The sequence below is a fragment of the Sus scrofa genome, chromosome 1, assembly GCF_054392235.1.
Source record: "Sus scrofa isolate SSC_HxYL_T2T_F1_AM1 chromosome 1, Sscrofa_HxYL_maternal_Yorkshire_Landrace_v2.0, whole genome shotgun sequence".
NCBI classification, from domain to species: domain Eukaryota; kingdom Metazoa; phylum Chordata; class Mammalia; order Artiodactyla; family Suidae; genus Sus; species Sus scrofa.
In genome coordinates this window covers 233,191,837-233,209,677 of record NC_139383.1, presented here as the reverse complement: position 1 = coordinate 233,209,677, position 17,841 = coordinate 233,191,837, and the positions used below count along the sequence as shown (strand labels likewise).

The window sequence follows — 17,841 nt, the reverse complement described above, 5'->3', positions numbered from 1 at the left end:
TGAAGGCTCAGGGCCTGGTGGAACCCAAGTTCATACATTAGAAACTGTTCCTCCTCAAACTCTCTGTTTCTAAGAGTTGGAAACGTTCAGGAGGCTAGCGGACACTGGCTTCCTATGACAAGGGAAAAGATGGAGATGAGGATCAGAAAGAGAAGCAGCAGGCAGAGCCCAGAGAGAGTGGAGAAGGAGAGAGAGGCCAGGGTTAGGAGGTACAGAAAGAAGAATAATGGGACCAGCAGGCAGGGAGCTGGGATGGACAGGAGACTCGGGCAAGCTGGACGCAGAACTGGCCTTGAGCAAGGTGGAAATCCAGCTGGCCCACGAGGCCACAATTCATTGCAAAGCTAGGACAAAACAGAAAAAAATATCCACCGAAACCCTGCCTGCCGTCACTCAATTGTTAATTCTGGGTCTCACCTAACTAAAAAGCCAGTTATGCCTTTATAATTCTGACTCCAATTACCTACGCTAATCCTTAAACCATAGTTTCATACTGTTTGTTTTAAAAAAAATTCCTACGGTGACCTCCTAAATCCAGACTGACAGGTTGCCTCATTAATTTGAAGCTGGCGTCATTCTTGTCTGAGCACAGGAATCCCTTCTAGGTGCCACGGGGCTCAGGTAGCCAGGTCTTTTTCAGCCCTTTCACGTGTCTTAGAAACGGTATTTGTTCAATGACTTAAGAGGATCATCCTTCCTGGAGATTAAAAAAAAAAAAAAAAGAAAGAAAGAAAAAAAAGGGTCCTATTTTGCCCTTTCTGAAATCTCTTCATTTCTCGATATGGTCATACTGGTGGAAGGGAACGACATTCTGGTGAAATGCCTTCCAAACCAAAGGCAGCCTCTGCCTCTTCTCTTCCTATTTTGCTCTAAAACCTACCAAAACCTTGAGCAGCATCTTTGGTTGATGGGGAATCTAGCTCTCTGCTGAGCAGGGATAGAATTGCCACTGTTTCGAATAAATATCTTGGGCAGCAGCCAATGCTGGCTCATGCAAGGAGTGATTAAAGAGACTTGATACTTTACATACAGGTCATTAACTTCGATGCCAGCCAAGTCAGGTCGGAGTCAAGTCCAGAAATGCAGTCTGTCTTGCCACAAAGTCTCACTGAATTTTCTAGGACCCCCGTGACCTAATTTAGAGTGTTTTTCTTCTTTTTCTCAGGCTTTTCTCCCACTTAATAGTATGATAAGCTGTTAATTCAATCATTTTCACTTCTCTGCCACCCTTCATCCTATGATCAAAGAGTATTATTAACCACCCTAAAGACACACTAAATAACCAAGCTGTCCAGCAGCTGCACATCAGAGTCCTAATCTCCCAGACTGGCATGGCTGAAAAATAAATGGCTTAACTGTTTCTTTGCTCACAGCTATTTTTGCACTTCAAACAGACATCTTGCAGAAACACTTATCTGGATGCAAGGACATATTATTGCAAGGCTGTTAATATGGAAAGTGTAAAAAGAAAAGGGGCATAACCTCAGGACTAAATAAGAGAAGAAAATCGTTGTTTTCTGGCAGCCCTCTTTGAAATGTTTATATTATTTTAAAAAGCAATCCCATTATCTCCCACTTACCCACCCATTCCCAGCTACTCATAAAAAAGGACATTCTTGCCCACGACATTTTTCAGCTGCAGTGCTTTTTGTTGCTTGTTCCTCTTCCCATTAACACCAAATTACATTCGTATCAGGCAAAGAAGCTGCCTGAGGAACTGACATAACAGCTACAGTGATTGGTGCCTTAGAATAGCTGAGACCATTCAGAAAGTGGAATCTGGCTCTATTATGAAGACTGTGTGATTGCCCATTTAAAATCAATAGAGCCTGCTCATTTCTGTTGTATTCTTTTAAATACCCTCATCTGTGTCGTCAACTCAAAATTCAGTGGAAAACACATCTTTGGTCACTGGATAAAATCATCTTCAAAAACACTTCCCTTGAGTTGAATATCTGAAAACAAATCAGATAGCCTAGAATGATTAGTGTGAAGGTGAATGAATGGCCTTTTCCAGGTGATAGCTAGGAACCAAATGCCTGAATAAGGATGATGGAACAATTAGTGGCCTTTTCAGGTAACCTGTCCTTTTAATTTCATGTCAAGTCATTGGAAAAAGCAGGAAAGCTGGTCTGATTTACATGCACATAATGTGAGTGGATCTTTTTTTTTTTTTTTTTTTGTCTTTTTACGGCCACGCCTGCAGCATATGGAGGTTCCTAGGCTAGGGAGTGAATCGGAGCTGAAGCCGTTAGCCTATACCACAGCTCACACAGCTCATGGTAATGCCAGATCCTTAACCCATGGAGCAAGGCCAGGGATTGAACCCAAGTGCTCATGGATACTAGTCGGGTTCATTAACAGCTGAGCCACAGGGGGAATTCTGTGAGAGGGTCTTTAAAAAGGAAGTTTCTTATATTATCTGATGTACATGAATCACTTGAGTTTAAATCATATTTTAAAGGGATATATAAATAGCATTGTCCATTAGTATACATATAATAGCATTACAGGATTCATTGCACCTACCAATTCTTAAAGGAGAACATTACAAGAGAAATCTGATGACTATGTTTGGTTACAACACCTAACACAATGTCACCACAGAAATCTTCAACTGCCCTTTCAGTAAGGATGGCTGTGATAAAGAGGATTCTAACGAGGTCAAGAGCAAGGAGAACAAAGGTACAGGCTAGATTGGTTTTCCCTTCTGACACTTTCTCTGCCATTCACTCTTTTGCAATGTGGAGGCAAATGAAAATATTGAAGGGAAGGCAATGAGCTGTATCTTTTCAGATTGGAAAAGCATGCAAAATAAAAATCTCCAGCATGAAAATACTTCCTGGAATTATAAGTTAATGGGGCAGAACTTCTAGATGTATTGCCACAAAAATTAAATACTGTGAAGGTTGATGGTAGAATATGTGATGAAATAGGGAAATTTGGGGAAACAGCTCTAGCTATTCTGGAAAAAAATCCTTGACATTTAGAATAGGTCATGCCCAGTCAGAGCTGGAGGGGTCTTAAGAGGGGGTTTAATGATCCATTTCATGGATGAAAAAACTGAGGGCTAAAAAGGGTGACTAATACAAGATCAATGATTAATGAGAGGCAGAGCTATAGACTATAGGGTATGTATGTATATAACTTATAGTATATAAAATATATATAGAATATAGAGTATATAGTATATAATATAGAGTATAGAATCCCAGGCCTATTTCTAATTAATTCATGTCCCATTTGGTTCTGCAAGAGGTGAAGAGACTAAGGTAAAGTATTAGAGCAATGGTGTGGGGAGGCCCATTTTGGGGGATCCAGGAGGAAAGACTATCTTCCTATAATACTGAGATGTTACTTGCCTTTTGGTCTTTCCCTCTCACAGGTGCACGGTGGAATACGGTGATGTGCCCGAGCACACCAGACCAATGGAGAAGCAGAGCTGAGAATCCAGCTTCTTCTCCTCGGTTAGACAAGGGGATTGCAAAAATGTGAAATGGTGAAATGATGTCACTCTTTTCATTAAGTTTATTTTTGTTATGGAAATAACATTGTAGAGTTATTATTTTGAAAGAATGAATGACTTTTCTCATTTTAATTTTTAAATTACAAAGTAACCCACATACACAAAAGCTCTTTGGATCCTCAATTTTTAGAAGATAAAGGGATCCAGAGATCAGAAGGTTTAAGAACTGCTAGACTAGAACCTCAAAAAAAAAAAAAATTAAAAAAAAGAGAAAAATAAATGACGATGAAAGTGGAATTTTAAAAAAATTTCTCAAAATAAAACCCTCACTTCTTCCTTTTTAGATCCATCTCTCACTTTCATCAGGAGCATAATTCCAATGAGACCGACTTGGTGGTCAGTAACAACGACAGTGATGAGCTACCTCCTGGTTAACACTACAGTGATAACTAACACCCTAGTGATAGTGTGTTGAAGTTGGAGCTAGATTTGAATTTTGGCTCTGCCATTGACGAACTCTGAGAACTGATCAGGTAAACCTCAGATTCCTTATATGAGACAAATGCAACACCTGCCTCTTGAAAGAGCTAGCATAAGAAAAGCACTGGGATGGTGCCTGCATACCTTATGAGCTCAGTGTGGCCATTATAATTATTATTCAAAACGCTATGTTACAAATGATGTGACCGACCAGGGCTTAATCTCCAAAATATAAAAACAACTCATGTAGGTTCAATATCAAAAAACCAAACACCCAATCAAAAAATGGACAGAAGATATAGACATTTCTCCAAAGAGGAGATACAGACAACCAAAAAACATATGAAAAGGTGCTCAACACTGCTAGTTATTAGAGGAATGCAAATCAAAACTATAATGAGGTATCACCTCATTGTCACCTCACGCCAGTCAGAATGGCCATCATCAAAATACCTACAAACAGTAAAGGCCAGAGAGGATGTGGAGGAAAGGGAACCCACCTAGCCTCTTTATGGGAGTGTAAATTGGTACAACCACTATGGAGAATAGTATAAAGCTTCCTTAAAAAACTAAAAACAGAGCTACCCTATGATCCAGCAATCCCACTCCTGGGCATCTATCCAGAGAAAACCCATAATTCAAAAAGATACATGTACCCCAGTCACTACTGCAGCACTATTTGAAATAACCAAGACAACTCTCTTTCTCCTCTGTGTGTATGTTGTGTGTGTGTAGATGTATACACACACACACACACACACACACACACACACCCTGATTAAAAAATGGGCTCACCATCACTAATCATGTGTAAACATCAGGAAAATGCAAATCAAAGCCACAATGAGACATCACCTCACACCTGTCATAATGGTTATCTTCAGAGACAACAAACAGTAAGTGTTGGCAAGGACGTGGAGAAAAGGGAACCCTAGTACACTGTTGGTGGAAATATAAACTGGTACAGCCACTATGGAAAACAGTACGAGGTTCCTCAAAAAATTAAAAAAAAAAAACAATGCAATTATCATATGACCCAGCAATTCCACTCCTGAGTATATACCTGAAAAAAATGAAAACACTAGATCAAAAAAATACCTGCACGTATATATTCACTGCAGCATTATTTTCAATAGTCAAGTTATGGAAGCAACCTAAATGCCTATCAATAAATGAATGAATGAAGATGTCACACACACACACTGGAGTACTACTCAGCCATAAATAAGAACGAAAATTTTGCCATTTGCAACAACATGGATTGAGCTGGAGGGTATTATAATTAGTGAAATAGACAAAGAAAGACAAATACTCTATGTTTTCACTTGTATGTGGTATCTTAAAAAAAAAAAACAAACAATTGAATATAACAAAACAGACTCACAAATGGAGAACACATTATTGGTTCCAGAGGGGAGAGAGGTGACAGGAGGGACAAGATAGGTGAAGGGGATTTAGAGGTACAAACTACTAGATATAAACAAGTTGCAAGGATGTAGGTAATATATATATAGCCCAAGGAATATAGCCAATATTTATAATAACTTTATATGGAGTATATATATCAAATTATCTGAAGCTAACATAAGTCAACTATAATTCAGTGAAAAACAGAATCCTGTGCTCTTCCAACAATACCCAACTCTTTCCCTTACACCATTCTTCTTGAACTTTCACATTCTCTATTGAAGTTTAAAAATAATCAATGTTTATTATAAACTCAAATTTGTCTGTGTCCTTTTATCTGTTTTTCTTGCCACATCACCTTGTTGTCTGATCGAGGGCAAAAGATAGTCTCTTCAGCAAATGGTGCTGGGAAAACTGGACAGCTGCACGTACATCAGTGAAATCAGAACACGCCCTCATACCATGCACAAAAATAAACTCAATATGGCTTAAAGACTTAAACATAAGACACGATACCATAAAACTCCTAGAGGATAACAGAGGCAAAACATTCTCTGACATAAATCATACAAAAGTTTTCTTAGGTCAGTCTCCCGAGGCAATAGGAATAAAAACAAAAATAAACAAATGGGACCTAAGCAAACTTAAAAAGTTTTGCACAGCAAAGGAAACCATAAATAAAACTGACAAGACAGGAGTTCCTGTCATGGCTCAATAGAAACGAATCCGATTAGGAGCCATGAGGTTGCGGGTTCAATCCCTGGCCTCGCTCAGTGGGTTAAGGACCTGGCGTTGCCAGGAGGTGTGGTGTAGGCCACAGATGTGGCTCGGATCTGATGTTGCTGTGGCTCTGGCATAGGCCGGCAGCTACAGCTCCAATTAGATCCCTAGCCTCGGAACCTCCATATACCACAGGTTCAGCCCTAAGAAGACAAAAAGACGACAAAAACTAACAAACAAAAAACCAAAAAAAAAAAAAAAAACCCCAAAACTGAAAAGACAACCTAAAGAATGGGAGAAAATATTTGCAAATGATGCAGCTGACAAGGGCTTAATCTCCAAAATGTACAAACTCACATAATGCAACAACAGCAAAAAACAACCCAATTGAAAAATGGGCAGAAGACCTAAATAGACATTTCTCCAAAGAAGATAGATGGATGGCCAGCAAACAAATGAAAAGATGCTCAGCATCTCTAATTATTACAGAAATGCAAATCAAAAGTATAATGAGGTACTACCTCATTCCAGTCAGAATGTGGCTGGAATGTCATCTGCAAGGAGGCCAGAGTAAGGGAGGTGGTCCGGGCAGGGAGGCGACCAGACAGGCATAGGGCCTTAAGGACTCTGGATGTTGCTCTGGGAGAGGGGAGAAGGCACTAGCTAGGTTTGGGCTGTAGTGTAACAATCTGGGTGACTGGTGTCCTGCAGACTACCACCTGAGGACATAGAGTGTGAGGCTGGGGGATACGGGGAAGCATAAAATGGGGCTGTGGAGATGTGCTGCTATAGACACACACCCCACGTGGTGTTGATGCCCAAACTTGAGCCTGCACACTGAGAGGGATGGAGAGGGTTTGCTTAGGCTCAGCAAAGCTTTAAAAAGTAGAAAATCCTGGAGTTCCCATCATGGCTAAGTGTTTAACAAACCCGACTAGTGTCCACGAGGATGAGGGTTTGATCCTTGGCCTCACTCAGTGGGTTAAGGATCTGGCATTGCTGTGAGCTGTGGTATAGATCACAGACATGGCTCGGATCCCACACTGCTGTGGCTGTGGCATAGGCCAGCAGCTGCAGCTCCAATTTGACCCCTAGCCTGGGAACCTCCATATGCCATGAGTGTAGTCCTAAAAAAGACACACACACACACACACACACACACACACACACACACACACAGACAGTAGAAAACCCTCCATGTGCCATGAGTGCAGTCCTAAAAAAGACACACACACACACATACACACACAGTAGAAAACCCTCTATATGCCATGAGTGCAGTCCTGAAAAAGACACACACACACACACAGTAGAAAACCCTGAACCAGCACCTCCCATTTCATGAGACTTCGTGCAGCTGTACAAAGAGGTGGAAAATGAACCTGGGATGTACTTTGTAGGGTAAAATACTCAGTCTCCTCTTTTGCAGTCTAGCCCTTCGGGGGATCTTTCTGGGCCTCATCTTTTCTTTTTTTTTTAAACTTTTTACTTTTTATTTTATTTTATTTTCTGGCTGCACCCATGGCATATCGAAGTTCCCAGGCTAGGTGTTGAATCCGAGCTACAGCTGCCAGCCTACGCCACAGCCACAGCAATGCAGGATCCAAGCCATGTTTTCGGCCTACACCACACCTCACGGCAATGCTGGATCCTTAACCCACTGAGCAAGGCCAGTGATCGAACCTGTGTCCTCATGGATGCTAGTCAGATTCGTTTCCACTGAGCCATGACGGGAACTCCTGGGCCTCATCTTAACAATTCAATCATGGCTCTATGGACAACTTGACGAGCACTCAAGGGTGTTCCCACATGTGATCACTCATGATCCTCCGCACAGCCTTGTGGGGCAGTGAGGACAGGTGTTATTTCCCTCCTTTGGCAAATAAGGACATAGAGTGTTGCCAGGGCTGCTCCAGGACCTTGCTCAAAACTTGCCAACTTCTAACTTTAGCAGGAATTAACATAAATCTTTAAGTCACACGGGCCAAGGTAAGAACAGAAGTTAAAAGGAGAAACAAACCAAGAAACTAGATGGAACCAGCTGGGATGGAGAAGGTGACAGATCTGACCTCCAACAGACCCTCAGTCTCCTTATGAGCTGGTTTTACTACATTAACAAATTAAACGACACACTTATGGCGGCCATGACCAGAAATTAAGGACCAAGAAAAGATAAAAAGAGGGTGGCACCCCGCTCCCTCGGAGAAGCCCCGCCCCTTCTCCAGTAGACTAAGGCACATGCCTCCCCATTCTTAGCATCACTCCCCCTCCCTTTGTCTTTACTCTTTAAAATCTAATCCTTCTCATTATGTGGGTTGATCTGTCAACTAAGTTCTTGCTTCTCCATTCTTCGGCCATTGAAGAAAGTTGCGCAGCACTGATCTCAGCTTCAGTTTCATTATTTGGCTCCATGAACCCAAACAAAAAGGATCTTCCCTCGCCAAGGCAGAGGGCGATAGGCCAAGTCAGGGCCCAAGCAGTGTCCACATTGGCTTAATTCGATACCATGAGAAATTTCTAAGGAGATCATGTAGCCGATTGGTGACAATTGAGGGAAGGTGGGAGCCATGATTACCTGGCACTGAATTCAGGTTTTTTCCACAGCCTGGTTCTCTACCTCTTAGGCTTCCAGTTTATCAAGGGAGTAAGCCCAAAGCAAAGATGATTCACACAGAGGTGGATCCAGTTGAGTCAAAGAAGACAGTTGTTTGTGGGTAATGACCCCGAGGAGCCCCACTTGGTTTCAACATTTGGGGATCAGTTCTCATCACATATGGTGATTTAACATTTTATCCTAGATGTTCTGCATGCTGTTCTACAGGAACAGAGGGATGACACACTTGTGAAAAGACACACCATTTGTACAAGTGACAGAGTGCTACTGTTTCTTTTAAAACCCAGGCAGGCCTGATCTTATAGAACCTGTTCTTGTATAAACTATGGCCTGGGTCCCTTTTTAAGCCAGGAGGGGAAGGGGAAACAACCAGAGATTTACTTACTAAATAGACGTCAAGCACAGAGGCATTATCATCCTGCATTTCCAGGGTGTTTGGCTCAGAAGTCAAATAGATGGTCCCCTCTTCCAAGGTAAAGGTTGAACTGGAAGGTAACCCTTTACTGGAAAAAGAAAGAAGAATGGTGAGCCAATGTCCTTCAGAACAAAATCCTAGGACCCCTCCAAAGTTATGGTTAAGGAGGCTGAGGTGGGAAAGCTTTTGGGGAAGAAAACAAATTTGGGGAGTTCGAAGGAGATATGGTGATACCTAGAGGTATGCTCACCTGAGTTGAAAGAATTTGGCCTTGTGGGCAGTGCCTTTTCTCTGTCTGCTTCAGCCTATGAGACACTTATCTGCATTTCTGAGAGGGGTTTGTGGGCCCCACTCCTTCTGAGGGTGGACTGCTGGGAATCTCAAGGCCCACCAGTCATCTTTGACTTTGAATAGTTGATTCTTGTTTACATCCTTCTCTCAACAGTATTTGTGCTTTGCTAGTTTATAGAAGATAATCTTGTGCCTCATTAGCATTGATGATTTCTTTCCATTTTTTTCTTGGCATGAAAGGTTCAGTTACATCCATGGTTCTCAAACTTAAATGTGTGTGGAGTTCCTGATGTGGCATAGCAGGTTAAGAATCTGACTGCAGCAGCTTGGGGCTTGGGTGTTGCCATAGCAGCTGCGGCTCAGATTCCATCCCTGGCTGGAGAACTTCCCATATGCCTTGGGTGTGGCCATAAATAAACAAAACCTCCAAAACACCTAAATGTGCATCAGAATTCCTGGGGTGGGGGGGGGAGGCGGGGCTGGTAAAAGCCCAGTCTCCTGGGCCCTAGCCCCAGAGTTTGATTCATTGAGTCTGAATGGAGCCCATGAGTCTGCATTCCTAACAAGCTCCTAGGTGATGCTCTTGCTGCTGGTCCAAGGCCGACACCTGGAGTAACAATGGATGACATCAATACTGATCACTCTGTTATGTGCTTTGTGAGAACTGTCTGGGTGTACCTTTAGTAACAAGGGCGACAACATGATATTGTCCTGATATGATTGTCATGATATGATAATGAGGGTTTTTTTCTTTTTTTTCTTTTTAGGGCCACACCCATGGCATATGGAAGTTCCCAGGCTAGGGGCTGAGTCAGCTACTGCTGCTGGCTTACACCACAGCCACAGCAACTCGGGATTTAAGCCCTGTCTGTGACCTACACCACAGCTCACAGCAATGCCGGATCCTTAACCCACTGAGCAAGGCCAGGGATTACACCCGAATCTTCATGGATCCTAGTTGGGTTCGTTAACCGTTGAGCCACAGAGGCAACTCCCGATAAAGTGTTAAGTGTTGAAGTAATGGGTACATCTTGATGGTATTTAAATTGGGAATTAATTTAGTGGCTCAGGAATGTACACTGAAATAAAAGCTATGTTTTTACCATGTGGAAACTTTCCATGAGAAATATCTGCAAGCAGTGATGGAAGCGTGTGATGGTGGCGTTGTGGAAGAGATGCTGGCCAGCAGACACGTAGGACAAACCAGGCAGTGGGCTTTGGCTTTGCCTGGGCATGAGGCCTGGGAGCGGGAGTGCAGAAGACCGGCTTCAGCTCCGTGTTCCACAGGCCTGCCACCCTTGGGGCTGAGCTCTGAGCTCACCCTTTTGAAAACTCCCCATCTGAAACCATCCTCTGGATCTTGTCTGAGTTTTCCAGCTGGACAGGTGACCACCAAGGGCTTTACACTCCTCTGTCCTCCCCTAGTCTGGGAACTACATCTAATTCTACTGCTGTACACATTGGCTTATTCATTGGAGATACGTGAAATAGTTAGAAAACCTGAGCTTCTGAATATTAAAAAAAATCTGACAAAACAACTGCATGGGATCTTAATAAAGAAGGCTCATTTGCATAACATATAATGAATAAAGCTGAAGAATCCAGACGAGTAGTACGAGGAAAGGGAAGTGGGGATCTTTCATAGGTCTTCCATCTGGTGATATTTGAGAATGTGGAGATTCAGGGATGAAAACCATCTCACTCTGGCTTCTTATATTTTCTCTTCAACTCTGGACACAGAAAGAAAAAAGTCCTCTTGCTTTTCAAAAACCCAAGATGGGTGACACAATGTGGGAAGCAGGCTGTCCTGACTGATTTTAAAGAGCAGCGTGAATGCGGCTTCTTTCCCTCAAGTTGTTGGCTTTATATTGTGAACCTTCACAGATTTCTTAGGTTAAATAAACCATCAGGTTTCAAGGGGTGCTGTCTGGAGAGGCACTACGTGGTCATGAACATTGCCCGGGTTATTTTTCGGATCAAGAGCAAAAATGCTTTTGCCTTTTAGCTGCTAAGATGCCACTCATTCATTACTCCTGTGGGTAGAGAACATTCCTGCCTGGTTAAGCCTTATGAGGTTAAGCCTTTACCTACTTAAACATCAAAGCAAGAAACAAAGTGGTCAGAAAATATGTAAGCGTGGCATGACTTTTGTCTTTTACCCCCCCCCCCCACTTTTTGGTTTACATTTTATACAATTAAAAAAGTCTCTAATAGCTTCTGAATTATTTTGTAAGTGTAATTTATTTGATGAAATTCAAATTTAAGTTTAACTCTTCTTGTCTGAATTTTTATAGCTATGACTTTTTAACTATTTCCATCCTAAGATTAAGGGTATGGCCAAGAATATTCTAAAAGCGCTTTTTTCTTTTTAAAATTTATTTTTTAAATAGCACATTTAGTATAAAATATAGAAAAAATAATTCTCCTCTTTTTCCTGTCCTTTTGTGATTCAGAGTTCACCTCCTTAGGAGTAAATCCATTTTGCAAATATTTTTAAATCTAATATTTATGTTTCACTTTTGGAAACTATGAGTGAGCCACTAGTATAGTTAGGATCAAATTAAAATAGAAAAAAAAATAGAATATTCTTCAGGATTTAACAGGTACATTTATCAATTATTTTAGCTAAAATGTAACAGGATTACAGGGGAAAAAATACCACATTTCTTCAGTATCATATGGTCACATCTGATAAAATCAAATAAGCATCTTAAAAAAACCTTCTGTTACTTATGTTGTTTCTCACATATAATTTCTTAGTAACAATATTCTGAGCATCCTTAAATTTGGGGGATAAAAATGAGGGTCACAGGGACTTATATCCAGATAATATAAAAACTCTTGTAGTACAACAATAAAAAGGCAAATAACCCAAGTAAAAATGGGCAAAGCATCTGAACAGACATTCTCCAAAGCAGATATTCAAATGGCCAATAAGTACATGAAAAGATGTTCAGCATCATTGGTGATTAGGGCAATGCAAATCAAAACCACAGTGAGATACCACTTTACACCCCCAGGATGGCGATAATAAAAAAGACAGATAATAATAGAATCTGTTGGGACAGATGTGGAGGCATTGGAGCCTTTCTTCACTGCTGATGGGCATGTAAGATGGTAGAGCTATACTGGAAAACAGTTTGGTGGATCTTAAAAACCATATGACCCAGCAGTTACACACGTTGGTATATATATATGAGGAAAGAGAAAACATACGTCTACATGAAAAACTTGCACATGAATACTCATAGCAGCATTACTCATAATTGCCAGCAAGTGGAAATAACTCAAACGTCCACCAATTGATGAATGGATAAATACTTCCCACAATGGAATATTATTTGGCAACTAAAAATAATAAAGTATTGATATGTGCAATTAACATGGATGACCAATGAAAACATGGTAAGTGAAAGAAGCTGGTCATAGAGGACCATGTGTTGTATAATTTCATTTAGGTGAAATGTATAGAATAGGCAAATCTACCAGATAGAAAGCAGGTTGGTGGTTGCCAGGGACAGGGGTGAGGAAGCAACAGGGAGTGAGTGACTACTTTGAGTATGGGATTTCTTTTTATTCTATTGAGAATATTCCAAATTTGGATTCTGGTAGTAGTTACATAACTTTGTAAATATACTAAACCCACAAAACTGTATATTTTAAATGGTTGAATTTTATAGTATGTGAAATATATCTTAATAAAGTTTAAAAAATTTCATGAGGCATCTAGGGGTCATGCTTTTTTTTTTTTTTAGTTGAAATATAGTTTATTTACAATGTTGTGTTAGTTTCAGGTGTAAAGCAAAGTGATTTAGATACCTATATCTATATTTAAAAATATACATACACACACATATATATACAAAGATATACTTTTTCAGATTCTTTTCCATAATAGGTTATTGTAAGATATTGAATATAGTTCCCTGTGCTGTATAGTAAGTCCTTGTTTATATAATTTATATACAATAGCTGGTATCTGCTAATTCCCAAATCCTAATTTATCTTTCCCCCCTTCCCCCTTTGGTAACCATAAGATCGTTTTCTATGTCTATGAGTCTATTTCTGTTTTGTAAATAGGTTCATCTGTATCGTCTCTTTACCTTTTTTTATTTTTTTTTCAGTGGGTTAAGGATCCGGCATTGCCGTGAGCTGTGTATCGTCTTTTTAGATTCCACAAATAAGTCATATCATATGATATCTGTCTTTGTCTGACTTACTTCACTAAGTATGATAGTTTCTAGGTCCATCCGTGTCGCTACAAATGGCATTGTTTCATTCTTTTTAATACCTATGTAATATTCCATTATATTTATGTACCTCATCTTCTTTATCCATTCATGTGTTGATGGCCATTTAGGCTGCTTCCATGTCTTGGATACTATAAATAGTGCTGCTATAAACATTATATGTATGTATCTTTTAGAATTAGAGTTATTTGTCTTTTCCAGATATATGCACAAGAGAGGGAATGCTGAATCATATGTGCCATATAACTCCATTTTTAGTGGTTTTTTTTTTTTTTTTTTGAGGAATCTCCGTACTGTTCTCCACAATGAGTATTCTCCAGTTAACACTCCCACCAACAGTGGAGGAGGGTTCCTAAGGGCCATGACTCTAAATTTGATGTCTTAGTACATAGTAATAGAAATACCAGAAATTTGATGGAATAGATATTTTCGGTCACATACATTTTGGACTTTTCTGTTTTGAATCAATCCTGATTTGTTTTCCAGTCATTCAGAAAACAGTTTCTTTTTCCTAAGAGAGAAAAAAATTCTAGTTGACCTGACATGAGAAAGCTGGGCTCTGCAATTTCAAGGTGTGAGGTGGAGAGAGAGTGCAAGCAGGTTGGGATAAGCCTGGGGACCATGTGCAGTGTCACAGAGCCAGCATGGCTGATGCATGAGCAGAGGTTAAGGGGACCTGCATCCCAGAGGATGCTTTACCTACAAGATTGCAAACTGCTGGCCCACAGACCCAGTCTATCTGTGTGTTTTGGCCCAACTAGTTTTTTTTTTTTTTTTAACTTTAAATGATTGCTATATTAAGAAACAGGAAATTCCCACAAAAACCTTTCTTATGAGAAACAAGAAGAACTGGCAACTCTGAGCCCACATTTCTGAGTAGCGATGAGACTGCGGCACGTCCTTGCCAGTTCCCCAGGGTCCCCACTGCTTTCTTCTGCGTCACATCCGGCCTGTTCGACGCATTTGCGTCACCTCTGCCTGGCCCCTCTGTTTATGATCAGCTCATCATCTCTACTTTGATGATGAGGAAACTGAGGCCCAGGGAGGCCCAGTAATTTGCTCAAGGTCACACTGAAGTTGAATAGGGTTAGGATCTGAACTTTGTTATCCAATTAAACACCTTTTATATGGTCATCTCAGCTCAAAGTTTAGAAATTTGCCACTGCATAAACCTCAGCTTAAAAGCTTGAAAATAATGATATAAACCAGCAAAAAACAAACGCAGTATTTGGAGCTTGATGTGCACTATGGAGATCTTATGTTTGAGAAGAGTGATGATGGCCAGAAAGGTTTGGGCAAAATAGGCTTTACAAAGCAACCCATTTTTCTTTCTCACAAAGTTAAAATAGAATTACCATATGAGGCAGCAATTTCATTTCTGGATGTATACCCCAAAGAATGGAAAACAGTCTCAGATATTTGTTCAGCTAGTGTTATGGGCTGAACTGTGTGCCTCCCTCGACCCTCTATTTATATCTTGAAGCCCTTAACCCCCAGTACATGTCTGTCTTTGGAGACAGACTATTTATTTATTTATTTTGGGGGGGCACACCCAGGGCATATGGAAGTTCACAGGCTAGGGGTTGAATCGGAGCTGCAGCTGCCAACCTATGCCACAGACACAGCAACGCCAGATCTGAGCCATGTCTAAGACCTACACCACAGCTCGTGGCAACACTGGATCCTTAACCCATTGAGGGGGCCAGGAATCAAACACGTATCCTCATGGATCCTAGTCTGGTTTGTTACTGATGAGCCACAACGGGAACTCTGGAGATAGGCTCTTTAAAGAGTTGATTAAGTGAGATCATCAGGGTGGCTTTCATCCAATACAATCCTTATAAGATGAGGAGGAGGTGAGGACACAGACATGCACAGAGAGAAACCTCAGTGAAGACAGGAAGACGGCCATCTACAAGCCAAGGGGAGAGGCTTCAGAGAAAACCAACCCTGCTGACACCATGATCTCAAACTTCCAGGCTCCAGAGCTATGAGACAATAAATTTGTTGTTTAAGCCACTTAGGCTGTGGTACTTTGTTATGGCAGCCCTAAAACTAATATACCATGTTCACAGTAGCATTATTCAGAGTAGCCAATAGGTGGTATAATTCCTCTTACTTCCTCAAATAAGTAGTCAAATTCATAGAGATAAAGTAGAAGGGAGGTTGCCAGGGGCTGAGAGGGGGTGGGGGGAAATGGGGAGATGTTTAATGGGCAGAGAGTTTCAGTTTTGCAAGATGAAAAATTCTGGAGATTAGGTGCACAACAATGTGAATGTACCTAACACTGCTGAACTGTGCACTTAAAACTGGTTAAGGGAGTTCCCGTCGTGGCGCAGTGGTTAACGAATCCGACTAGGAACCATGAGGTTGCGGGTTCGGTCCCTGCCCTTGCTCAGTGGGTTAACGATCCGGCGTTGCCGTGAGCTGTGGTGTAGGTCGCAGACGCGGCTCGGATCCCGCGTTGCTGTGGCTCTGGCGTAGGCCGGTGGCTACAGCTCCGATTCAACCCCTAGCCTGGGAACCTCCATATGCCGCGGGAGCGGCCCAAGAAATAGCAACAACAAAAAAAAGACAAAAAGACAAAAAAAAAAAAAAAAAAAAAAAAAAAAAAAACTGGTTAAGATGGTAAATTGTATGTTATGTGTATTTTACCACAATTAAAAAAGCAACAGGAGTTCCCTTCGTAGCTCAGTGGTTAATGAACCAGTCTAGCATCCATGAGGATACGGGTTTGATCCCTGGCCTCGCTCAGTGGGTTAAGGATCTGGCGTTGCTGTGAGCTCTGGTATAGGTCGCAGATGTGTGGCTCAGATCCTGCGTTGCTATGGCTGTGGTGTAGGCTGGCAACTGTAGCTCTGATTTGACCCCTAGCCATATGGGAACTGCCATATGCCATGAGCACGGCCCTAAAAGGCAAAAAAAAAAAAAAAGGAACATAGTAAAAATATCTAATATATAACAAGAACAATAAAGCTATTTAACTTTCCAGTGTTTCAATACTTAAAACAGCATATAAATATATAGCCCTATATAAATAACCAGGCATTTATACTGTAAAGCCCCCCAAATGCACTCATAATAATCTGACATTAAATAGCAAATCTATGTAACCAACTCATTAATCTTTTAAAATGTTTGTTATCTTCATTATTCAGTATGTACTGAGTGAGATCAGAGTATAGAAATGGCATTTAACCGCCCTAATAATCTTAGCTTAGGTATTGCCCAAGAAAGGATGAAAATACATTTTAGGGAAACAGACACTTGAGCTGATAAGATCTTAAAGTCAGGGCACGAACTTGGGAATCAGATGATTTGGCTTTGAATTCTGGCTCTTCCTCCAGCTGTGTGATACTGGATGCATTTCTTAACCCCTCTGAATTCCAGTTTCCCACATGTAAAATGAGAATAATAATAAGTAGGGTTATTGGCATGATTAGTGATAACGAGAATGTACAACACAAACACCCATTTTTGCACCTTGTATTCTAGGTGCCAGGATGTAGCAGAGGTTAAAGTAAACAGAAATCTCTGCCTCTTGGAACTTACATAGAGCACTGAGGAAGACAGACAATTTAAAAAAAAAAACAAAAAACTTAAAATATGTATTATGTTGGTCACAAGCGCCAAGGAGAAAGATCCAGCACAGAAGAGAGAGACGTGAGTGGTGCAAACCAGGTCCAAGTAACACACTTTCCTTGCTCACCTGCTGGAGTTAGGGGTTTCAGGCATGAGTCAGACACCAAGGGACACATTCAAATCCCTTATACTCCATGAGGCACTCAAGCTCTCAGAAGCATCCCCCCAAAGCCACTTTCCTTAGGCTGGACAGGCATCCCCCCACCCTGAGGGCTCTCTCTCTTTAGATCTAAATATTCCGAGTTCCCTTCGTGGCTCAGCGGTTAATGAACCTGACTCAGATCCATGAGGATGAAGGTTCAATCCCTGGCCTCACTCAGTGGGTTAAGGATCTGGCATTGCTGTGAGCTGTGGTGTAGGTCGCAGATGCGGCTCAGATCCCGAGTGCTGTGGCTGTGGTGTAGCCTGGCAGCTGCAGCTCCAATTTGATCCCTAACCTGGGAACGTCTGTATGCCAAGGGTGAGGCCCTAAAAAGCAAAATAAATAAACAAATAAATAAAGACAACATTCCAGCTGCCAATTCTTCTTAGCTTCTCTAGCTTTTTTTAAACATTG

At 41.2% G+C, this 17,841-nt stretch overlaps 1 protein-coding gene and 1 long non-coding RNA gene across 5 annotated transcripts in view; one reads left to right on the top strand and one right to left on the bottom strand.

Annotated features, from left to right (window-relative positions):
- Positions 1–5,019, top strand: part of LOC146407055 (uncharacterized) — a 116,160-nt gene extending 111,141 nt beyond the window's left edge. For both annotated transcript variants that reach the window (XR_014822758.1, XR_014822756.1), the window contains exon 3: positions 3,386–5,019. This is a non-coding gene — a long non-coding RNA (uncharacterized LOC146407055). The remainder of the gene's footprint in view (positions 1–3,385) is intronic.
- Positions 1–17,841, bottom strand: part of PIP5K1B (phosphatidylinositol-4-phosphate 5-kinase type 1 beta) — a 340,526-nt gene that overhangs the window by 14,037 nt on the left and 308,648 nt on the right. For 2 of the 3 annotated variants that reach the window (XM_021064629.2, XM_084987622.1), the window contains one exon: positions 9,073–9,190. In XM_021064629.2, the coding sequence (XP_020920288.1) occupies positions 9,073–9,190 (118 nt within the window). Of the gene's footprint in view, positions 1–1,513; positions 1,956–9,072; positions 9,191–17,841 lie in introns of those variants that run through there. The other variant, XM_021064626.2, reaches the window with a different exon arrangement.